Raw genomic sequence first — 26,342 nt, 5'->3', positions numbered from 1 at the left:
GTTGAGGATGGCACCTAGGCTGCAGTCTGGGTGGCTAGGAGCATGAGGGTGCCATCAAGAGTGATAAAGTTAGGAAGAGGGAAAGGCTTGGGGGGAAAAGATAATAGAATTCTGTTTTAGACATTTTTTTAAATTTAAATTTATTTATTTAACATATTTAGTTTTCAGCATTAGTTTGAATTACAAATTTTCTCCCCATTTCTACCCTCCCCCCCACTCCAAGATGGCATATATTCTGGTTGCCCTGTTCCCCAGTCAGCCCTCCCCTCTATCACCACACTCCCCTCCCATCCCCTTTTCCCTTCCTTTCTTGTAGGGCAAGATAAATTTCTACCCCCCATTGCCTGTGTATCTTATTTTCTAGTTGCATGCAAAAATTTTTTGTTTTTGTTTTTGAACATCTGTTTTTAAAACTTTGAGTTCCAAATTCTCTCCCCTCTTCCCTTCCCACCCACCCTCCCTAAGAAGTCAAGCAATTCAACCTAGGCCACATGTGTATCATTATGTATAACCCTTCCACAATACTTATGTTGTGAAAGACTAACTATATTTTGCTCCTTCCCAACCCATCCCGCTTTATTGAATTTTCTCCCTTGACCCTGTCCCCTTTCCAAAGTGTTTGTTTTTGATTACCTCCACCCCCATCTGCCCTCTCCTCCATCATCCCCACCCCTTTTATTTTATTTTTTTAAATCTTCCTCCCTCTTCTTTCCTGTGGGGTAAGATACCCAATTGAGTATGCATGGTATTCCCTCCTCAGGCCCAATCTGATGAGAGCAAGGTTCACTCATTCCCCCCTCACCTGCCCTCTCCCCTCCTCCCACAGAACTGCTTCCTCTTGCCACCTCTATGTGAGATAATCCACCCCACTCTATCTCTCCCTATCTCCCTCTCTCAGTATGTTGCTCTCTCATCCCTTAATTTGATTTTCTTTCTTTTAGATATCTTCCCTTTATCTTCAACTCACCCTGTGTCTGCTCTCTCTCTTCTACATATATATATATATATATATATATATATACGTATATATATATATATACGTATATATATATATACACACACATATATATACATACATATACACATATACATATACACACATAGATAGATACATACATACACATTCATCTATATATACATAAATATATATGTATACATACATACACATTCATCTATATACATAAATATATATGTATATATGTATATATATATGCATATTCCCTTCAGCTACCCTAATACTGATGTCTCACTGTATCATACACATCATCTTTCCATGTAGGAATGTAAACAAAACAGTTCAACTTTAGTAAGTCCCTTGCAATTTCCTGTTTCTTGATTACCTTTTCATGCTTCTCTTGATTCTTGTGTTTGAAAGTCAAATTTTCTATTCAGCTCTGGTCTTTTCACTGAGAAAGCTTGAAAGTCCTCTATTTTATTTAAAATCCATATTTTGTCTTGGAGCATGATACTCAGTTTTGCTGGGTAGGTGATTGCTAGGTTTTAATCCTAGCTCCATTGACCTCCTGGAATATCATATTCCAAGCCCTTCGATCTCTTAATGTAGAAGCTGCCAGATCTTGGGTTATTCTGATTGGGTTTCCACAATACTCAAATTGTTTCTTTCTGGCTGCTTGCAGTATTTTCTCCTTGATCTGGGAGCTCTGGAATTTGGCAACAATATTCCTAGGAGATTTCTTTTTGGGATCTATTTGAGGAGGCGATCGATGGATTCTTTCAATTTCTATTTTACCCTGTGGCTCTAGAATATCAGGACAGTTCTCCTTGATAATTTCTTGAAAGATGATATCTAGGCTCTTTTTTTGATCATGGCTTTCAGATAGTCCAATAATTTTTAAATTATCTCTCCTGGATCTGTTTTCCAGGTCAGTGGTTTTTCCAATGAGATATTTCACATTATCTTCCATTTTTTCATTCCTTTAGTTCTGTTTGATAATATCTTGATTTCTCATAAAGTCACTAGCTTCCACTTGCTCCAATCTAATTTTTAAAGTAGTATTTTCTTCAGTGGTGTTTTGGACCTCCTTTTCCATTTGGCTAATTCTGCCTTTCAAGGCATTCTTCTCCTCATTGGCTTTTTGGAGCTCTTTTGCCATTTGAGTTAATCTATTTTTTAAGGTGTTGTTTTCTTCAGTGTATTTTTCAGTATTTTTTTGGGTCTCCTTTAGCAAGTCATTGACTTGTTTTTCATGGTTTTCTCGCATCCTTCTCATTTCTCTTCCCAATTTTTCCTCTACTTCTCTAACTTGCTTTTCCAAATCCTTTTTGAGCTCTTCCATGGCCTGGGACCAGTTCATGTTTTTCTTGGAGGCTTTTGTTGTAGGCTCTATGACTTTGTTGTCTTCTTTAGGCTGTATGTTTTGGTCTTGTCACCAAAGAAAGAATCCAAAGTCTGAGACTGAATCTGGGTGTGCTTTCACTGCCTGGCCATATTCCCAACCAACTAACTTGACCCTTGAGTTTTTCGGTGGGGTATGACTGCTTGTAGACTAATGAGTTCTATGTTCCACGTTTGGGGGGGAGGTGCCAGCTCTGTCACACCCTCACTTCTCCTTCCCCAAGAACCCCCAGTCCAGACTGGGCTTAGATCTTCAGCAGGCTGTTGCACTCCTGCTCTGATCTGCCACTTAATTCCTTCCACCAGGTGGGCCTGGGGCCAGAAGCAGCAGCAACTGTAGCTGCCCCACCTCCGCTGCCCCTGGGCCTGGAAGCCGAACCGTGAACTCCTTTCACTCCCACAGCTTTTCCCACTAACCTTCTCTGCAGTCTTTGGTGTTTGTGGGTTGAGAAGACCGGCAACTGCCGCAGCTCACCAACACAGGGCACCAGGGCCCGCTCCGCCCGGCTCCTGGTCTGGTTGATCCACGCCGCTCAGGCTGCGCTCCGTTCCACTCCATTCCCAGCTCCCAGCTCCCAGCTCCGTGTGGGACAGACCTCACCCAGAGACCATCCAGGCCGTCCTGGGGTGGAGCCCTGCTTCCCTCAGCTGTTCTGTGGGTTCTGCCGCTCTAGAATTGGTTCAGAGCCATTTTCTATAGGTTTTTGGAGGGACTCGGCAGGGAGCTCAAGCTGGTCCGTGCTTTCCAGCCCTGTTTTAGACATTTTAATGTTAAGATATCTATAGGATGAGGAGTTCAAAATGTCTAAGAGGCAATTGAAAATGTAAGATTGAAACTCAGGAGGGACATTTGGGCTAGGTACGTAGAATATGGAAGAACCTTTTAATCTTTTGACAGCAAAGTCCCAATATGTTGAAGTAGAAACTGGATCTAGATTTTAATCCCGTAGGTGACAATTTGCACAGTGATTAGAACACTGGACCTGGAGTCAAATCCAGCCTCAGACACTTACTAGCTATGTGACCTTGGGCAAGTCACTTAACCGCTGTCTGCCTTGTTTTCCTCATCTGTAAAATGAGGATAGTAATAGCACCTACCTCCAGGCTTTGTTTATGAGGAGCAAATGAGGTATTGTACGTAAAGCACTTTGCAAACCTTAAAGCACTACGTAAATAATAATAATGATAATGGCCACTACTTCTAGTATTACTACCTCCACTGAGTTACCTTGGGGAAATCACTCACTGCCTCTCTGAGATTCAGTTTTCTCTGCTCTAATATGAAGAGATTGATATAGATTCAGTTCAGCTCAATAAATATTTATTAAACTTCTACCATGACCAGACACTTGCTGGGCCCTGTGACTCTAAAGATAGTTCACTAGTTACCAACTACTTGCTTTCCTTTCCCTTACAGCTCTTAAATTCCTGGGTTCTGTGTATAACATTGTCTAGATCTACTACAAGGCTGCGTATAAGACAGGAGAAGAGCAGGCGCCATTCAGCTGCAGTATTGTCTCTGATGCCAGGGTTGGGCCCTGAGACCTGGAAAGGGAGAGCAGAAGCACAGAGCCCCTGCAAAGGCCTTATGTGCTGAGTCACAATACTCAACTGTTCAGTTTTCTCATTTATGGAGCCCTGGGACTTGGAGTCAGGAATCCCATTTCACTTTTATTAACTAGGACCTGGGCAAGTTGCTTAATCTTTCTTAGTGTCAGTTTCATTATCTATAAAATAAGGATAATAATAGGACCTACCTCGCAACAGGATTGTTGTGAGGATCAAATGAAATTTATATAAATTGCTTTGCAAACCTTTAAGTGGTAGATATTCGCTTTTGTAAAAGAAAGTGTTTCAGAGAAGCAGGGTACTACTAGGGCAAAATGTGTAAGCATTGTCAGACCAAGTAACTGTCTGGCATATTTTTGCTTAATTCTCCTTAATGGGGCAAGGTCTTTGTTTTTTGAGGGGTTTGGGTTCTTTTTTGTTGTTGTTAGTCTGACTAAAATGAGACAACATCGGTACAGCGATTTGCAAACCTTAAAGTGCTCTATAAATGCTAGCTATTATTGATGTAAAAACAAAAAACATTAATAAATAAACATTTAGGGTGAGGAGAACTATATGCTACTTAGAGTCCAAGATAATGAACTACTGAATGACATAATGGAAATCCATTCATTACAATTTTCTCTTTATTGATTAATGGCTTAGAATGTTTAATCTGAAGATGTATTTTAGTCTAGCAGGAGCAGTAAATAGCTTACAAAAGTAAACCTATTATCCAAAATAAGGTGCCTAAATTGGATGATCTTTGTGATTTCTTTCATTTCTAGAAATTTCCTGACTTCTGTCTACTGAACAGATATCACAGAGACAACTTTAGAGAGAATGGAAATAAGACTAGATCTGATCTTTACCCTGCAATTCATCCTCTAGCATCATCACCAAGAAAGAGAATCTCTTGGTTCTTCCAGCTAATGGAAACCCATAATAATAATAAAATACACTTATATTTACTCTGTGAGATAGGTAGTCTCAAGTATTACTACTTCGTCTCTTTTACATATTAGAAGACACTTAGAATCAATAACAAAAACAACAAAAATCACATGATTATATCAATAGCTGCAGAAAAAGTTTTTTACAAAATACAACACCTATTCCTATCAAAAACATTAGAAAGCATAGGAAAAAATAGAGCTTTTCTTAAGACATTAAGTAGTATCTATCCAAAACCAAGAGCAAACATTATCTGTATTAGACATAAACTAGCTTTCTAGTAAGATCAGGGGTGAAACAAAAATGTTCATTATCACCATTCCTATTCAGTAATGTACTAGAAATGCTAGCTATAGAAATAAGACAAGAAAAAGAAATTGAGGGAATAAGCATAGGCAGTGAGGAAACAAAACTTTCAATTTTTGCAGATGATATAATGATATATTTAAGGTTACCTGAGTCAACTAAAAAGCTAAACAATGAACAACTTTAACAAAGTTGCAGGATATAAAATAACCCCACAATCACAAGTATTTCTGTGTATTACCCAAAAAAACCTAGCAGGGAGAGATAGAAAATTCCATTTAAACTAACTGCAGACAGTGTGACATGCCTGAGATTCTGTCTGCCAAGAACACACGTAGGAACCATATAAACACAATTACAAAACACTTTTTACAGAAATAAAGACAGATCTAAATAACTGGAGAAATATTAATTGTTCATGGGTAGGCTGAACCAATACAATAAAAATGACAATTCTACATAAATTTACTTATTCAGTACTGTACCCATCAAACTGCCAAAGAATTACTTTATGGTGCTAGAAAAAACAGTAACAAAATTCATCTGGAGGAAAGGGAATCAATGAAAAAAAATGTGAAGGTGGCCTAGCAATAGCAGATCTCAAACTATACTGCAAAGTATAATCATCAGAACAATTTGGTACTGGATGGGAAGTGGAGTGGTAGATCAGTGGAATACATTAGGTAAGCAAAGTACAGAAGCAAAAGAGCACAGTAACCTAGTGTTTGATCAACCCAAAGATCCCTGCTGTTGGGGCACAAACTCACTATTTGACAGAAACTGCTGGCAAAAATGAAAAGCAGTCTGTTAGAAACTAGGTATAGGGCAACATCGCACTAAATGCCAAGATAAGATCAAAAGAGGTACATGATTAAGAGATATAGGATGGTATAAATAAATTAGGAGAACACAGAAAAAAATTATCTATCAGATCTGTGGATGATGGGGAAGAATTCATGACCAAATAAGAGAGAGGTTTCACAGAAGGTAAAAATGAGTGATTTTGATTACATAAAATAAAAAAAAAAATTGCACAAACAAAACCAGTGCAGCCAAAATTAGAAGGAAAGCAGGAAACTGGGGAAAAAATTACAGCAATCTTCTCTGATAAAGGTCTCATTTGTTAAATATACAGGAAAGTGAACCAAATTAAAATAAGAGCCATTTCCCAATTAATAAATGTCAAAGAATGTGAGCAGGCAATTTTCAGAAGAAGAAATCATAGCTATCAGTAGTTATTTTTTAAAATGTTCCAAATCACTGATAATTAGAGAAATGCAAATTAAAATAACTCAGGCACTACATCACAGCCAACAGATTGGTTAAGATGACAGAAAAGGAAAATGACAAATACTGGAGGGGATGTGGGAAAATAGGTACATTAATACACTGTTGGTAGAGTTGTCTACTAGTTTGACCATTCTGGAGAATAATTTGAAACTATGTCCAAAGGACTATAAAACTGTGCATACCCTTGAACCTAGCAATACCACTACTACAGCTGTACCCCAAAGAGAGCAGAGAAAAAGGAAAAAGACTTATATGTATTAAAATATTTGTAGCAGGGTGTGTGTATGTGTGTGTGTGTGTGTGTGTGTGTGTGTGTGTGTGTGTGTGTGTGTGTGTGTGAGAGAGAGAGAGACAGAGAGAGAGAGAGAGAGATAGCAAAGTACTGGAAACTGAGGGATGCCCATCAATTGGGAAATGGCTGTATGTTATGTTATATGAATATAATGGAATGCTATTGTGCTGTAAGATGAAGGGGATGGTTTCAGAAAAACGTATACAAACTGCTGTCAAGTAAAGTGAGCAGAACCAAAAGAGCAGTGTACGTAGTAGCAACAATATTGTGATAATAACTGTGAATAACCCTGATTAATACAATCATCCATGGTAGTTCCAAAGGACTCATGATTAAAAATGCTCTCCATTCCAGGGAGATCCATTGGTTTCTGAGTACAGATTCAGGCATATTTTCCCCCCTCTTTTTTATTTTTCTTGTTTCATTTTGTAATATGGCTAATGTGGAAATATGTTTTACATGATTTTGTTTATATAATGGAAAGGAGAGGGGATTGAGGGAGAGAATTTTCAACTGAAAATTAAAAAAACAAACCAGGTTAAATGCTTGCCCATTGGAACATAAGTAGTAAGTAGTGGAGGGAAGTTTGAATCCAGGGCTCTTGACCACAAGTCCGATAGTCTCCCAATTATACTACCCTGTTGACAAGAGCTGGATAGCAGCCAAACAGAAAGAGCAATAGTATTCACTCAGATGGAGAGGAGAGCAAAAAAGCCCATTTTGAAGTCTGGCCTTCCTGCCTGTCTCTGAAGCATGTATAGCCTGAACCCTGATGACAAGAAGAGAGTTGTACCTTCTGTACCAGCGTACCCCCACTGCTGGTTTGTAGTTTACCTTCCTAGGAACTCTGTGTTTAAATTGTCCACTCTCTAATCTCCAACTCCCTCTGAGACAATCAGGAAATCTCTTGATTACATGTCAGGTTTTAGGGTGTTTCACATTCCTTCCTAATCACTATCTAATTTCGCTTTTTTCATCCATCAAGGGAAAGACAAAGAAATAAACAGCTACAATGTCCCTGTCTCAAAAATAGAAAACAACGGTGCTCCACAAGTACACAAAGCCAAACCCATCTGTCACAAGCTATTTCTGTCGGAGTTGGGGTTTGGCATGAAGTGTTTCTCACCTTTCCTCCCTGCTCCTCTCCCTCCTCCCCACCTCCAATAAATTAGTATATTGTGCAGGTTGGCAGGCAGGCAGCATAAGAGTAGCTATCCATATACTTGGACACAATTGATCCTAATTCCACAGCTTTCTCTTTAGGAAGAGAGCAGGCATAATAATGATGAACAGTTGACCTAGACTACTTAGTCATGGAGAATCCATAGAAATTGGATTGTGCTGTAGTCTTGGATCAGGAGCTGGGAACTGGTCACAAATCCAAGGAAGTTCACCTTTCTCTCCCTTCTCCCACTACCCCTAGTGCTTCTGTAGCTCTGATCTTCTGTATCTCCATGTGGGAATGAATGTAACTTCATGAGATTTCCATCCATAAGATTTAGAGGGGAGGGGAGGAGAGAGGCCGTCGGGAAATTGTGGTTGTGAGGAACAGGAAAGGACCTGTTCTTTCTTGTTTGCTCTTTGGTTGTAGCAGCAAGCTAGGGCATTCTCAGATCATAAAGGAAACTAGTCTGCTATAAAACAGTCCAGAATCAGCTAACTAGTGCTTTCTCTAAAGTGTCTGACTGTGGCTTACCCTGCTATTACCTTAAGAGGCAATGTTGAGTTAGGAAGCCTATGATATAATCTAACTATGCAGCCATCTGTGTAAAAGATCTACCATTTAAGTTCCTAATTGTGCAATGCATGCCAGTCGAACACCCACACTTGTCACCATCTGCACAGTGCCATGTTCTACTGGCTAAATATTACCAAATTAATGAATTATGGGTTGCTGTGGACAAATTGCATAGTAAGAGGTGGTTGGGCTGGACTACGTTTAGGAAATTATTCAGTGCTCTTAATGACCTCCAATTGTTTGCTGCTACAAAGGCCCATCCCTTTAACACTAATATTCTACTTGTGATTGTATAAGGTTGCTATTCCATAATTTCAGGAGATTGAGTATTTCAAATCATCCAAAGGAAAATACAAAGTTAATGATATTTTACAAAAATTTTTTTTTCTAAAACCAGAGTGTCTGTTTTCTTCTCAGTAATACATATTTTCATCAGGGAACACCTGTGATTGAGAGAAAAAATGTTAATATGGAAAAAAGTAACCACTGTTAACATTTCATCATCCTAAGTTTTGGAATAGCTGTGTGACACACAATAGTTAAGTATTTAAATTAAGACTGGCAAGCCTAATGTTTCCCTTAAGGCCACTCTTTTCATAAGGGTATCACTAGCGATGAGAGTCTTCTTTTCGTGGGTCCTTCAGTACTTTTGGATCTGTTAGAAAAGTAGTTGTCAATGAAAATGAACAAATTTTCTGGTGACTCTCTACTGTCATGTTTAGGAATAACAATTATTTTGAGATATCTGGCAACAGGGAAGAACCATTAACTAGTAGGGTCATGATATATATGAATTAGTTGATTCACTTTATTCTTAATAGCTTAACCAAGACCCCACAACTTGATACAAATAAAACTACATAATAATAAAGGGTATCCCAAAAGTCTGTGTATATTAAAGCTGTGTTGTCTAAACTTCCAGGGACTCTACAATAAACTTTTTTGAAATGCTAACATAAGAATAGAAACAGGATCTCTGATTTCATCCTAACATTCATAGTAACATTTGTAGGAATTCAAATGCATTATTATTCTCTGTCATTTTAGTCACTAAAATAAAGACAAAATATTTTAATTCACGTCATTTCAAAAGATTGGAGTTGAAAGCTATGATCTTGGTCAAATTACTTAACTTCTCTGCACTTTGGTTCCCTTCCTTTGTCAAATGAGGACAGAAGTACTTGAACTACCCATCTCCCAGGCTTGTTTTAGCAAATTAAATAAGGCATGTAAAAATGAGTATTTTAAAGCTTTTTTTTAATATAATACAAAGCCAAATGCTTAAATTCAAATCATTTTCAAAGATTAGAGGTGCCAACTGTATGATTTGGGAGGAATCATTTGACCACTCTGAACTTTGGTTTCCTCCTTTGTAAAATGAGGATAGGGGTTCTTAAGCTTCCTATCTTCCATGCGGAAAAACTCAAGAGTTTTGCTGTTTTCAAGCCTCAACTCAACCCTCTACCATAAGCATCATTATCTGTAGTTCAAGATAAATTCTGAAGTTGCACAATCAGAATCTCATACTGGTTTCTCAAGTCTTGATAAATACTGTAATGCCATTGCTCATTACTCTGGATATGACACCTTTGTGATAAAGCTGTCCAGATAAATTTAATACTATACTTTATGTGATTAACATTAAACCTTTTCCCGTTAATCTGAGTTTATTTCACTTGTATGAACTAAGAAGTAAATTACAGAAGTGAAAGAAGAATATAAGATTAGAATGTGAGTGCATATAATCTAACAAACACTGCCAATGTAGAACAGAGAAGGGGGAAGGGAATAGAGAATAATGTCCTAATTCAAACTGCAAAATGCAATTAAAGAAATGTATTTTATTATTTGATTCAAATGCAAGTTCATATAAATATTTGCTCTATTCCTTTGATGAGTGAATCAGAAAATTCTGTAATTACAGAAAATATATTAATCATAGGGAAATGGTTGTTTTAATGTGTCTCTTATTTTTTTTACCATGTCCTTCCAGTAGATCGCTGGTTTAACCCTCATTCTTTTAGCATCTTGGGAATATCAATGTGTCACTGGGGCAGTCTGTGGACTTTTTTCTTATTTTTTTATTGTATATCCCACCCATTTCCTTTTCTAGTAATATTACTGCTTGAATTGGCATCAATAATTAAATTTTGGCTCTAAAACTGAAAATTCTTGAAAATAAATTTGTTATGATTCTTCAGTGTGTTAAAGATACTGCTGTCCTAATCATATCAATATAATTTTTGTTTTTATTTAGTGCAATGGTGATTTTTTTATACTAATTGCAAATGATTCTGAATTAGTCATTAAAGCACTTATACAGTCTGCAAAATTTAGATAGTGTATAGTGATGTTGATCCTTCATCAGTCTGTCTGATCTTACATGTATTGGCTACTTCCTGCAAAAGTCAAGTCCATTTTATTTCTAAATAGTTATTGAAAGCTGGTGTTTTGAAATAACATGTATTTTCAGAATCCCACTCCAAGTATTTAATTTATAGGCAATTTGGGGGAAGTGCCTTTTAAGTTTTCATGTATTTTTCACTACGTGTTCTTAATAATTTAACCCCTACCCAAACCCCTGACTTCAAGAACTAAACACTAAACTGTTCTTTTGGGGAAAAACTTATTATTAAGTACACATATATAAAAAATGTGTGTGTATTTATACGAAGTATATATAACTTGTGCCAGAATGTTAAGAACCAAAAAAGGATGTTTTTTGTTTTTTTTTAAAGCTATGCTGTGTTCAAGGGAAAGATTGAATAGGGGCTAGGATGTCTGCCTGGGGTGAAATGGATCATGATAATGAATAAAAGGGAGAAGGCAAAATTATTCCAACTCTCATTTTATTTTCTCTGCCATGAAAAAGAATTTTTGTATTCAAAAAAAGGAAACAAAAGAGTTAAATAAGGAATTGAAACTCAAGATAAATGAGAAGATAAGAGAGGACCTACTGCTCTCAGTGAGATCACTTCACCATTCCCAGACAAACTTCACTTAAGGTCACCAAGGGAATGATGTTTGTGACTGACTGCTGAACCACTGTCAGTGATCTTTGCAAAATCATGGAGGAGAGGGGACATGCCACTGGCCTTAAGGAAGGGAAGAATAGGACAATAAGCTTGGCCAAATTCTAGAATATATCATTAAAATGGATTAATTTGTGAGCATTTAAAAATGGAAATAGTGGTCATTTAGAGCCAACATGATGTCATCAAGAACAGGTTATGCCATGATAAGCTAATTTCCCTTTATGATAGAATTATAACACTCTAGATTAGAAGATCAGAGAAATGCTAGGGATGCATAGTATGCCTAAATTTCAACAAAGTGAACTTCCTCCTTACTCTTATGGATAAGGGAGAAGGGAAGGGAAGGGAATAAGTATTTATTAAGTGCCTACTACGTGCCAGGCACTGTGCTAAGTAAGTACTTTTACAAAAATCTCACTTGATCCTCACAGCAGGGAGTTAGTTACTATTATTCTTATTTTATAGTTGGGGAAACTTAGGTAGATAGAGGTTAAGTGATTTGCCCACAGTCAAACAGCTTTTAAGTGTCTTGAGGCCAGATTTGAACTCAGGTCTTCCTGACTGTACATTATCTAGATGTTGATATAGTTAGGTGATTTGGAAACTGCTTCAAACAAAAATATTTAATGTATCAATGTCATCTTGAAGGCAAAAGTTTCTAGAGAAATGTCCTAGAGATCTCCCCTTGGCAATTCTGTGTTGCACAGTATTATCACTTATGTGGGTGAAGACATTAATGGCATGCTTATCATACTTGGAGAGGACACTAAGCTTGGAGGGGTAACTAGCACATGCTGGAGGACAGCCAGTGTCCAAAAACATTCCAGAAAACTAATACATTGGGTGGAATATAATAAAATTTAATAGGGACAAGGGCAAAGTCCTATACCAATGTAAAAAACGACAAGAAAGGCATGGGATAGACAGCAATTTGTATGAAAAGATCCGGTAGATGTTGGGGTCTATGTAGTGGACAGTTCAATGTCAGTGCCATACACTAACCGAAAAAGCTAATGCAGCCTTAGGCTTACATTAATTAGGAAAGGTGTAATAACCAGAATTATGTAGTTGGCAGTCCTACTTTGCTGTGGTCAGACCACACATCTAAATTATCTTCTCCACTTCCCTATAGTAAATATCTGGTAGTTTGATTGATATACTGAATATGCAACTTAATTTAGGTAGTATTGTCACTTTTAGTATATTGACCTGGCCTTTTTGTTGTTCATTCGTTTCAGTTGTGTCCTACTCTTCTTGACCCTTTTGAGGTTTTCTTGGCAAAGATCCTGGAGTGGTTTGCCATTTCTTTTTCCAGCTCATTTTACAGATAAAGAACTAAGGCCAACAGTTAAGTGACTTGCCTAGGGTCACACAACTAGTGTTGAACTCATATTTGAACTTCATGACTTCAGACCTGGCACTTTGTCCACTGCACCACCTATATACCCCTGACTTGACCTAGCCATGAGCAATTAATATTTGTCCAATTAATTTAGGCCTGTCAATTTTCCTTTAAAACTTGTTTTGTAGCTATATTCATATAAAAATAGTAGCATTTGTCTAATGCTTTAAAGTTTACAGAGTAAGATGTGTGTGTGTGTGTGTGTGTGTGTGTGTGTATACAGACATACACATATGTATATATTCTCACAACCCCCCTGTGAGGTAGATGCTGTTATGATCCCCATTTTACAAATGAGAAAACTGAGGCTGAGAGCGGTAGGATAGGAACTTAGGTCTTCCTAACTACCGGCACTTTTACCCACTGTATCCCTAGCACAGTTGGTTCTTCGTAGGGATACTCCCAAGTATTTTATACATTTTGTAGTTATTTTGTATTGAATTTCTTTTCCATCTGGTATTTCTTAGTATTTTGCAGAAATGATTTATATCCTCTAACTTTGCTGAAGTTATTGTTTCAGTTAATTTTTTGCATGATTCTCTTAAGGTTTTTTAAGTAAGAACCATCATAATCGTTTGCAAAAAGTTTTTTCTTCTTTGCCTATCCTATTTCCCATAATTTCTTTTTCTTGTGGTATTGTTATAGCTAGAATTTCTAGCACTTTATCAAAAAGTAGCAGTAACAACAAACATCCTTGCTTTATCCCCAGTACTAATGGAAAGACCTCTCCCTTATCCCCATTAGGTAGAATTATTCTTTAATTGTTTCTCTTTGACTTGTTTTCCAGGCATTTGGTGTTTTTTTATCAGCTGTTTTATATTTTCTTCTTTTTAAAATCTTCTTATTTTGTTTTGATGTTTATTGTTATATCATCATCATTGATTTCCGTTTGGTCTCTGCTAGTTTTCAGGGAGTCTAGTAACCTGAGTAAAGCTGTTACTTTCTCTTTTAAACTATTTGTTCTTCTAAGTCTTTCCTGTAGATCACATATGTCAAACTTGCCAGCATCATCAAAACAGTTCTGAACCAAAGGGAAATATTTACCAAAATAAAAATACTATATAACATAGGTGATGTTAATTTATGGTTTTCTAAGTCAATATCCATTTTTGTTTGAGTTTGACACCACTGGTCTAGAGCTTTTATTTCACCTCCTATCTTTTGCTTTATTTCTTCTAGCTATTCATGTAATCCTTGTGGAAAATCCTTTTTTTTCTTTGAGTTTCTACTTATTGTTGTCACTCTTTTTAGCCTGGATTTTTGGGCATCTCTAGAACTACAATATTTATATTGGTCAGCCTCTTGTTTGGTTTACTGAATTTTGCATCTTTAGCTCTGATTTGAGACTTTGTACCAGCACCAGACTCAGCCTCCTGCTACGTCTTTTGGTCTCATGTTGCGCATTGCATGGACTTGCCCTAGGTCACCTGGGTACCTGTTCTGACCTCAGCCTCAGTGCTAAGCCCTTCTAGATTTTTGAGATTCAGAGCACTGAATTTCAGAGCCCTGTAATAGCATCTAAAGAAAATGCTAGGGGCCCCTAAACTCCTGGTTACTTTACTGCCCTTAGTCTACATGTTACCATGTACGCCAGGGTCTGCTGTTGCACCCTGGGGCTTGTGTTGTCCACTTTGGGACTTTTCTCTGGGAGCCCTCCACTCTTGCTGTTCTTGCACAGAGTGCCCTGCAGGCCACACTTGTCTCTGGCCTGTTTCTATGCTTATAGCTTGTTGGTCTTCCTCTGACTACTGGCAGCCCCCTTTTCTCTGGTCTGTCAGTTTCTGGCTTTTGTGCAGTGCTAGAGTGGAAGTAATCATTTACTGTACTTTCTTTTTGGATTTCTTGATCATTATTTGTTCTGGTGTAAATTTCAGGTATCTTAGAATCAATATGTCTAATATATACATTAATCTTGATAATTTTGACCTTTTGGGGCTTTTTTTAGATGTGCTTATTTATTGAACATGAAACACAGTCAACATAGTGTTTCTTTGTGACATATTTGACCAAACTTGGACACGAAGAAATATCTGCTCTGCCATCTTTGTATTCACTTGTGCTTTTATTATTAGTATTCTCTTCAATTCCCAGTTTCTTTGAAAGGATATTTTTAAGCCACTTGACCATTTCATAAGAGCTAGTTTAGTTAGAACTAGATAATATAATATTCAGTTAACTAGGTATAGATGAACTATAAAATATGTTAGTATGCTGAAAATGAATGAGTGAGGGCTCTGTTGTCAACCCCTCTACTTTGTGGAGCTCCCACTAACTCTTATGTGTCATTCATGATATGTGACTGCCTATTGTGCACTGAGGATGCCAGTGTCATTTCATATATTATTATTAAAGCTTAATTTCTTTTTTAAACATAAATGTAAGTTCTAATATTTTCTTGTCACATTCCAGAGGATCATCTTGTGTACTCTGGCAGGTTGCATGTGCCCCTTTTTGGATACCACTGTCCTAATCAAATTTGATTTAGAACAGCGCCTCGTACATATTAGATACTTAATTGATGCTTGTTGATTGATTAATGTTAGGATTTTTACAAAACGAATAGCAGATCTATAATCTCATGGATAAGGACTCTCGTACCCCCAGTGGAGGTCACAGCCCATTTATGCCCTCTTATCTTCTGCCATTTATGTCCATACATTAGCATAAATCCTCTGTATAATGTCAGCCAAAATGCTGGAGTGCTTTCTCTGGGTCTTAATTTTTTTTAAAATTTATTTATTTAATTTATTTAATGTATTTAGTTTTCAGCATTGATTTTCACAAGAGTTTGAATTATAAATTTTCTCCTCATTTCTACCCTCCCGCCTACTCCAAGATGGCATATATTCTGGTTGCCCTGTTCCCCAGTCAGCCCTCCCTTCTGTCACCCCACTCCCCTCCCATCCCCTTTTCCCTTACTTTCTTGTAGGGTAAATAAATTTCTATGCTCCCTTGCCTGTGTATCTTATTTCCTAGTTCCATGCAAAAACTTTTTTTTTTTGAAAATCTGTTTTTAAACCTTTGAGTTCAAAATTCTCTCCCCTCTTCCCTCCCCACCCACCCTCCCTAAGAGGGCAAGCAATTCAACATAGGCCACGTGCGTATCATTATGTAAAACCCTTCCACAATACTCATGTTGTGAAAGATTAACTATATTTTGCTCCTTCCTACCCTATCCCCCTTTATTCAGTTTTCTCCCTTGACCCTGTCCCTTTTTGAAAGTGTTTGCTTTTTATTATCTCCTCCCCCATCTGCCTTCCCTTCTATTGTCCCCCCTTTTTTGTCTCTTTCCTCCTTCTTTCCTGTGGGGTAAGATACCCAATTGAGTGTGTATGTTATTCCCTCCTCAGGTCAAATCCGATGAGAACAAGATTCATTCTCCCTCACCTGCCCCCTCTTCCCTTCTTACAGAACTGCTTTTTCTTGCCACTTTTATGCGAGATAATTTACCCCATTCTATCTCTCCCTTTCTCCCTCTCTCAATACATTCCTCTTTCATCCCTTAATCCGATTTTATTTTTTTAGATATCATCCCTTCATATTCAACTCACCCTGTGCCCTCTGTCTATATATATATATATATATATATATTTATATATATATATATATATATATATATGTATATATACGTACATATATACATACATACATACACACACACACACACACACATATATGCATATTCCCTTCAGCTACCCTAATACTGAGGTCTCACGAATCATACACATCATCTTTCCATGTAGGAATGTAAATAAAACAGTTCAACTTCAGTAAGACCCTTGTGATTTCTCTTTCTTGTTTACCTTTTCATGCTTCTCTTGATTCTTGTGTTTGAAAGTCAAATTTTCTATTCAGTTCTGGTCTTTTCACTGAGAAAGCTTGAAAGTCCTCTATTTTATTGAAAGTCCATATTTTGCCTTGGAGCATGATACTCAGTTTTGCTGGGTAGGCGATTCTTGGCTTTAATCCTAGCTCCATTGACCTCCGGAATATCATATTCCAAGCCCTTTGATCCCTTAATGTAGAAGCTGCCAGATCTTGTGTTATTCTGATTGTGTTTCCACAATACTCAAATTGTTTCTTTCTGGCCACTTGCAATATTTTCTCCTTGATCTGGGAGCTCTAGAATTTGGTGACAGTATTCCTAGGAGTTTCCTTTTGGGGATCTTTTTCAGGAGGCAATCCGTGGATTCTTTCAATTTCTATTTTACCCTCTGACTCTAGAATATCAGAGCAGTTCTCCTTGATAACTTCTTGAAAGATGATATCTAGGCTCTTTTTTTGATCATGGCTTTCAGGTAGTCCAATAATTTTTAAATTATCTCTCCTGGATCTATTTTCCAGGTCAGTTGTTTTTCCAATGAGGTATTTCACATTGACTTCCACTTTTTCATTCCTTTGGTTCTGTTTTATAATATCTTGATTTCTCATAAAGTCACTAGCTTCCACGTGCTCCAATCTAATTTTTAAGTTAGTATTTTCTTCAGTGGTGTTTTGGACCTCCTTTTCCATTTGGCTAATTCTGCCTTTCAAGGCATTCTTCTCCTCATTGGCTTTTTGGAGCTCTTTTTGCCATTTGAGTTAGTCTGTTTTTTAAGGTGTTGTTTTCTTCAGTATTTTTTGGGGTCTCCTTTAGCAAGTCATTGACTTTTTTTCATGGTTTTCTCTCATCGTTCTCATTTCTCTTCCCAATTTTTCCTCTACTTCTCTAACTTGCTTTTCCAAATCCTTTTTGAGCTCTTCCATGGCCTGACACCAGTTCATGTTTTTCTTAGAGGCTTTTGATGTAGGGTCTTTGACTGTGTTGACTTCTTCTGTCTTTATGTTTTGGTCTTCTTTGTCACCAAAGAAAGATTCCAAAGTCTGAGACTGAATCTGAGTCCGTTTTCACTGCCTGGCCATGTTCCCAGCCAACTAACTTGACCCTTGAGTTTTTCAGCGGGGTATGACTCCTTGTAGAATAGAGAGTACTTTGTTCCAAGCTTGAGGGGATGTGCTGTTGTTTTCAGAGCTATTTCTATACAGCTAGCTTTGCCACACCAGCACTCCTCCTCCCCCAAGAACCGGCAACCCGGACTGGACTCAGATCTTCAGCAGGCTGTTGCACTCCTGCTCTGATCTGCCACTTAATTCCTCCCACCAGGTGGACTTGGGGCCCGAAGCAACTGCAGCTGTAGTTCTGTAGCTGCACCATCCCTGCTGCCCCTGGAGCAGTGGCCAAACCACGAACTCCTTTCACTCTGTCCCCCCAGCTTTTCCCACTAACCTTCTGTGTTGTCTTTGGTGTTTGTGGGTTGAGAATTCTGATCACTGCCACGGCTCACTGATTCAGGGCTCTAGGGCCTATACCACCCGGCTCCCGGTCTGTTTGGTCCTGCTGCCGCCCACGCTGGGCTCTGCTCCCCTCCGCTCCCAGCTCCGTGCGTGATAGACCTTACCCAGTGACCATCCAGGCTGTCCTGGGCTGGAGCCCTGCTACCCTCTGCTATTTTGTGGTTTCTGCAGTTCTTCTCTGTTGTCTTTGGTGTTTGTGGGTTGAGAAGTCTGGTAACTGCCACAACTCATCGATTCAGGACGCTAGGGCCTGTTCCTCTGGGCTCCAGGTTTGGTTGGTCCAGGCGGGGCTCACGCTGGGCTCTGCTCCACTCTGCTCCCAGCTCCCTGCAATAGACCTTACCTAGCGACCATCCAGGCTGTCCTGGGCTGGAGCCCTGCTTCCCTCTCTATTTTGTGGGTTCTGCAGTTCTAGAATTTGTTCAGAGCCATTTTTATAGGTTTTTGGCGGGACCTGGGGGGAGGAGCTCATGTAAATCCCTGCTTTCCCGGGTCTTAATATTTTTGTATAACAGGGCAGTACTTGAGCTGTCACTATATGCTTAGCCTATTTCCTTTTCTGGTCTTTACTTTATTTTTCATGGGCAAATCATATAGAGTAATATGCTATATACAGCTTGTACCTACTGTACATTTTACTTGAACAGTAAGCAGGTTTCAGTTTTCATTCACTTCATCCATATTCATCAGTGAGCCATGCAGAAGTTACATCCAAGCATTATTATTGTGTTTTACTTTCCAGTCCCAGAACTCCTGTTTCTTGTAATAGATGAGACTGTTAAAAGTTAATCATTGATAAGAAAGAATGTTGTGTCACCACATAGCAAGATGAGTTTACTTGATAGCTGAGTTTTAGTCATAGGGATTTGTGTTCACAGTTTATGTCAATGTAGTATAACTATAAACCCCACGCTGAAATCTTACCAGGAAATTTGAATCTTAATTATTGTAAAGGTAACTATATTTTCATTTCTTTAATGGGTTATATACCCTTATGGCTGGATTTTCCTTTTCTTCAGGATTGATTAGAGTTGTGAGCCCTTTCATTTCAAGCCCTGCCCTCAAATATCAGTTGTAGTCTTTTTCCTAAAAATAGCATTGAAATATTTGGTCATCATTCAGTAGTTTATATATTTTAGGAATTATTGTAATTAACCCTCCTATTCCAATAAAAAAAGGAACTGCAGATACTAAACCTGTTTTGAAATACATCATTGGTAGGTTGGGAGAAGAGACAATAATTTCTTTTTATTAGAATTGTTTGGTGAACTAAATAGTGTTCCCCTAAATCCATCGTGGATTTTAAAGCTCTGCTAGTTAGTCAGTTCATGATGGATCATTTGAAGCTTTAGTGGGACAAGAATTGTATTTAATTACTATGTTTATAAAGGATAGATATCCTTAGATCAGTGATCCCCATGTTTTATCATTGCTCCAATAGATATGGGAGAATAATACGAAAATAGAAAGCAGAGGATAAAGGACTATTTGGAGTTTGGGGTGGTTTTTTTGAGGAAACTGAGGCAAACAGGTTTAAGTGCCAGCGTCACACAACTAGTACATGTTTTAGGCCAGATTTGAATTCAGAAAGATGAGTCTGCCTGACTCTAGGCTGAGCAAGAATGCCACTGTGCTGCCTAGATGCCCCAGAGATAGAAATACAAGTAGATTAGAAAGTCTCTGCCCTCAAAGTGTTTTCATTCTAACGAGGGAGGACGAAATGGAATGAGGAGTTAGCAGTGTGCAGTAGCATGTAGGGAGGCACAGTATGGTGATGTCTGGAAAATGCTATGCAAATCGGGTTCCAGGCAAGATAAAGCAAAAGTTCACATATCAAAGTCCAGGATGGTCCCAGGAGGAGTCCCAAGGGTCTTTGGTGAAGAGATGTAGATGGTGCCTGGAATGGAGGTGCATGATGTCCTCCTATCCATCCTGTCTCATCCTCATCTTTCAAATCTTACCCTTCCCATCTAGCCTCACTGCTATAGTCCTAGATCAACTCCTCGTTTCCACTGGTCAAGGCTGTTGGGGTAGTTTAGTTATGAGAATTATTTCTTCTCTCCAATCCAGTCTTCATACCAGTGCAATAATAATCTTTCTTCACATTGATCTCATCATATCACTCAACTTTTTTGAAATCTTTAATGATTCCCTGTTGTCTACTTGGGTAGATTTTAAATTTCAATGTTTGACATTCAAGACCCTCCACAACTTCTGTCCATATATATATATATCTATATCTATCTATCTGTATGTATGTAGATAGATAGATATAGATAGATATAGATATATATAGATATTTTGTCATTCACTTTTAAATTTTGAGTTCCAAGTTTTCTCCCTCCCTCTCTCCCCAACTCATCGAGAAGGCAAGCAAAATGATACCTATTATACATGTGAAGTCATGCAAAATATATTTCTATATTACAAAAAAGCAAGAAAAATTAAGTGAAAAAATATGCTTTGCTCTGCACACAGAGTTCATCAGTTTTCTCTCTGGAGGTGGATCCTGCTGTATATTTCTCCACAAGTTGGAAAACTCTTTGTTTCCTTAGCATGCACAGAGTCTCAACTTCATGCTGTTGTTTGGGTTGTTCTTTGTACCTACAGCCTGCTCCATATGTTCCTTCCTTTTTCTTGTTAAGTTTTCTACCCATTCTTTAAAATCCAGCTCAAATGCTACTTATTCCAAGAAACCTTTCGTGGCTTCCAGGTTGGTAATGACCTAATGTTTTGTTTCACTACTTTTGATATGGGGTATTTTAGGCATCTATGTTTATTTCTCATCCCCCTAGTAAGCAGTAGTTATCCATTTCTCTAGCACCTAGCATAGTGTTCTTTACATCATAGGCACTCAATAATTATTTTTGATTTGAAGATTCAATTTTGTTTGTTTGGGATTTTGCTGTATTTATATATATTCTAGTGCTTTAAAAAATTAAGATTAGTCATTCTGATCATTGTTTTTTGACCATTTGATGAATATCATATTCACTAATTAAATCGGTTCCTTATTCTTTGTTATGTATCCATATATATGTATACTTATCTCTAAAATGTGTCCACATGAGAACATAATGTGTTTTCTTTGAATTTTTATTCTTTTTGATTGTAAATGTATAATCATCTCTGCCTTCACTGACAATGACATTTCTGTTTATGGTGCTAAGAATGGCTCTGTTCTTATTCCTACATGGTTTCCACTTTAATAGTTGTCTGTAGAAGCTGATCAAAGAGTGATCATTTACCCTTTCTTAGGGATTGTTTTTTCTTAGATGTTAGGTAGAAATGGATGCAAGAAATTTATTGTTTTGTGGTGATTGCACAAAATAGTTAAAGACAAATGATTCAGTATTAGGCCAGTAAGATGTTCAAATTGCGACCATTTCCAAAGAAATTAAAATGAGGCACAAACACTATTAATTTTCTATTTATTTTTAAAAGGAAATCTCAGTTCATTATTTTCTTCCTTTTAAAAAAATGTATTTTATAATAGAAAATCTCTTTAACTATGACTAAAAACCTAAAAGACATTCTTAAAGATGCTTCATAGCTTTCATGACATACTGGGTGGGATGTTTGCCTGTTTTAATTTAAAATGGCAGTGCAATGATCATAAATTAAAACTTGTTTAATAGACATTTCTAATAGTGGGGCAATTACTCACACAGAACTCCCTTTAGGAATAATGTGGTTTATTGAAAGAGTGCTAAATTTGGAGTAGAAAATTTTAAGAGCAAATCCTGACTCTTCTCCTTACTCCTTTTTTGACAATGGGCAGGTCAGCTCAACTTATCTGGTCTTCAGTTTCCTTATGTGTAAAATGAAGAGATTGACTTACCATGGTGGAAAGAATACTAGACTTTGGGGTCAAAAAGAGCTAAGTTTTAATTCTACATTGGACTCTAGCTGGGTGACCACGGACAATTCATTAGACTTTTCTGATCCTCATTTTCCTCATCTGTGAAAATAGGGATAATAGTACCTACTTCACAGCGTTGTTGTGAGGTTCAAAAGAGATAATATTTGTAAAGCATTATGTAAACCTTAAAGCATTCTGTGGATCTGAGCTTACATCAGTCTAGACATTTCCCTAATAATGCAAATCAGAGCCCATCCTTGCTTTCCCATCTAGTGACTCTCCATATTGGCCCATAATTTCACTGCAGGAGACCCACCTGACCTGATGAGTACCTTCTCTCATTCTCTTGACAATTCATGAAAACCAGTGGAGCAAATAGGCAGTTCCTTAACTTGTTTCCTATACTCATTACGTGACCAGCCCATCTTTTTTACAGGCCTATGTTTCTCTTACACTGTGCTCATGCCTACTACCATGTGCTTCTTCATTGTTCTTTAGGTGATCCTCAACTTTCTTAGTAGACTTTCCCCACTGTCAGGCTCTTCCTACTTCCATTTGTTTTACCTTTCATTGCTAGAGTAATGTTCTTAATGCATAGAGTTGATCACTTTACTCCCATACTTAGAGGCCTTCAATGATTACTACTTCCAACCCCCCACCCCACCCCTTGTTACTTCATTGATATAAGGACGAAACTCCTTCTACCGATGTAGTTCAGCAAGTCTTCTGAGACTTAAGTCTTAGTGAGTTAGGAGATGATTTGTCGTGGGGTCACGTAGCCAGTGTGTTTCAATGACAGGTCTTTCTTATTCTGATGCTAGATTTCTATTTATTATACTACTTTGCCTCTCTCAATAGTTCCACATTGTCAAAATGGATAATTTTGACTACATTGTCTATTAAAATTAAGGCCAAACTCCAATCCATTTTCAACTGAACAGGACTACTTATCATTATCTTCATCTATTCTCTTTTTTCACACCTTCATGCCTTTGTTCACATTATCACCCTAGTCTAAAATTCATTCTCTTCTACCCTTATCTTCACTTTTGGAATTGCAACCCCATTTTGAAGGCCCCATTCAGGTACAACCTCTGTGAAACCTCCTCTGTCATCCTAGACAGAAGTAGTTTTTTATTTCTTTGGCACTCATACCACTTTTTGTTACTATATTCTAATTTTATTGTCAATTAGTATTAATATTTTAGTGCATATTATCTCCTCCACTAGGTTCCCTTCCATGTGCTTCCTAAACATTTATTAAATGAGGTTGGTGAAAATAGATTTTCTTTTTCATTTTGGCATTTGTGAAGCTTTCATTGGGAGGAGAAAGAAAAGGATAAATGTTGATAAGAGGCAATTCAAACAGCTAAATTGAAATAGTATCATTTTTTTTTCTTTAGTGTTAAATGTTTACAGAAGACAGTGAAGGATTCTTATCACATGATTTGTAAACCATGCGCTTGTGAACTTGAAGTTTGTGCTAAATGTGGAAAGAAAGAAGAAATTGTTATTCCGTGAGTATTTATTTCCATGAAAGTTTATTTCATTCTTCCACTACTTGATGCACGTGAGTTTTCTTTCACTGAATGATTCTGGTAACTAATTATTAGAGTTTATATTTCAGTATAATTATACAATGGTCCAGTATCAATCTGTGAAAACAGATTGTAAGAGAATTTCAGTTTTAAAATTTTCAATAGTTCTACCCCCTTGTCGGTTTCAACAATCTTTTTCATGTTAATCAGCCCTAATAAATTAACATTTTTATATTTAATTTTAAAAAAATTTTCTTCTTTGTAGCACAGTTTCATTCAAGTCAAGCCTCATTTCTCTCTAACTGAGGTCATTGGACTCACAGGGTATAATCTATATTTCTCTGGTTCATGTAAGACCCGCTTACCTGACACAGAAAGGAAAATAAATAGTTGTGAATTAGATATGGTGCATTTTTTGCTTTGTTATAGTGAATGGAAAACCACATGTCATTATTTGGAATATATTGGCTGTTGCCCTTGTGATATTCCTGTAACGTTGCCCCTGGGAGTGCAGACTAACTTAAAATCCTTATGATATAAGCATTTGGTATAACTTAATTTGCTACTTGTTGTACAACCAATGAGAGGGTGAGTCAATATGTACCCCAAACCTTACTCTCTTTTATTGTTCTTTACAAGCACTGCTATTGCACCTAACACTTCACACCATTAAACCCAGGTACCCTTTATCTGTTCTTCTGCCCCAACTACCCTTTCCTCCTTAGCTTCTGGTCAAATCTACTTCTCCTTAGAGGGATTTTAGGCCCAAATTCCTTTGCAAAAGTAGAATGAATACCCAGTCAGTGAATCCATGTGTTATTTACCTATGTGATATACTCTAAGGTCTCCTTAGGCATTTTAAAGTGGAGCTTCCTTGTAAACATGAAGTTTTCAGACTAGTTTTGTTTGATTTCAATTAGAAGCATCATTTTTCACAGTAGGGATCCATGGTTCTGTCCCTGTCCCAAGAAAAAATAAAAAATGTTTAAGTTACAAGGCATAGGCAATATGTAGATAAACTCATTTTTAAATTTTTACTGTCATCAAAATAAGACTCAGGTTGACAGTGGACAAAACAGAGAAACTGAAATAGATTAGTTAGACTACTGTGATGGTGACATTTGTTTATGGTTTTGATTTTGTTTGTGTTAAACAGTTTTTCTGTAATGAATGTCATGGCCTAATTTTATTGGGCTTGTCATATGACCAGCAACATTATTATTAGTTGGACTAGTAAATTAATCTTCAGGGATCTTTATTCCTATCAGAAACAAAAAAAAAAAATAGAGTTTTGTTGAAAAGGCTCCCTTCGCCTTTACTGAACAAGAAAATAAAAAAAACCTGGCAAGTAATTGGATTTTTTTCCCCTCCCTCCATCAGGATCAATAACAAACTAGAAAAGACATCAGAGGTTGAAAGTGACAAAACATCTAACGGCAGGAGAAGAAACAGAAGATTTGAAGAACAGAGCAGTGATGAATTAGATTTTGACCTTGATTTAAATGAACTAGAAGATGAGGAACAAAATAATCATAGCAGCCATACCAAAAACAAATCTGCAAGTGCAAAAACCTAACCAACTTGAAGATCTTGTACAAAGACCTATGAAATTATATACAGGACAATGGAAAGCTCACTGACTTGGGATTAGGGGTTGGTAGGTTCTACCCTTACCTCTGTTATTAACCAGTTATGTAACCATAGTCAAATCACTTGCTTTCTTGGAGTCTGGTTTGTTTGTTTGGTTGGTTTTTTTTGCATCTGTAAAATGGTATCAGTAGATGACCTGAAAAAAATGGTTTCCAGCTCTTGTTTTCTATCATTTGGATTTCATCAGAAACAAAATCCATGCTTAAATATCTTTTGGAACAATAAAAATTAATTCTTTTTTTTTTATTCAACATATTGCTCCTTTAATTTTGATGCTTCCATTTTGAGTTTTCTCATGGAATGTCTTTTCAGATTAAGAATCGGGTAATTTCAGTATTATCTAGAAAGCTACATGATCAGAAATCATAAGCTTGAACAATATTCAGGATTAATGGAATATTTTAATCTCTGATGTGAAAGGAGTTTATCTCACTTGGGTGTGGGGCTTCAATAAATTTTAATTACTTGATCTCAAGTAGATAATTCACATTGAAAAGCCATAATCTCGTATTTTTCCTTTATTGTAGAAGTAGTGTTGTAGGAGGAAAAACACTGGATGTGAGGTTAGGTGATAATGAATTTCAAGTCCCATAATGCTTACAAGTTGACAAGGTCAGTTAAACTCTCTGAGCCTCCAGTTCCTTGTCTGTAAAATGGGAAATATCTTCTGTGCAGAGTTGATATAAATAAAATACTTTGTAAACTTTGAATAACTATATGACTTATCACAAGCCATTCATAATGATGATGTAAGATTCTTCTTATCAATAAGAACAATAATGACAACACCAATTTATGTTCCCTTTTCTTCCCCTTCATATTTTACATTAAAGAAGTGATGTTATACTGAGAAAAGTCAGAAGACAAGCCCAATACTCATTATACTCGAGCCCTTTCATATACATTATCTTGTGTCATCCATATAATAGTACTTTAAGGCAAGGAGGGCAAGTGGTGAGTTGAGTTCTACCTCTGGTTCTTCCATTTGCTAATCATTAGATGCTTGTTAACTCAATCTCTCTGATCCTCAGTTTCCT

General features: G+C 37.2%; 1 protein-coding gene across 1 annotated transcript in view; it reads left to right on the top strand.

The window, feature by feature from the left end:
- Positions 1 to 25,556, top strand: part of C9H9orf85 (chromosome 9 C9orf85 homolog) — a 116,060-nt gene extending 90,504 nt beyond the window's left edge. The window contains exons 3-4 of the mRNA XM_036739061.1: positions 23,521 to 23,634; positions 25,036 to 25,556. Of these exons, the coding sequence (XP_036594956.1) occupies positions 23,521 to 23,634; positions 25,036 to 25,231 (310 nt within the window). The 3' untranslated portion in view covers positions 25,232 to 25,556. The remainder of the gene's footprint in view (positions 1 to 23,520; positions 23,635 to 25,035) is intronic.
- Positions 25,557 to 26,342: the final 786 nt, after the last annotated feature.

The sequence above is a fragment of the Trichosurus vulpecula genome, chromosome 9 (genome assembly GCF_011100635.1).
Source record: "Trichosurus vulpecula isolate mTriVul1 chromosome 9, mTriVul1.pri, whole genome shotgun sequence".
Taxonomy (NCBI): Eukaryota; Metazoa; Chordata; class Mammalia; order Diprotodontia; family Phalangeridae; genus Trichosurus; species Trichosurus vulpecula.
This window is presented reverse-complemented; position numbering and strand designations above follow the sequence as displayed.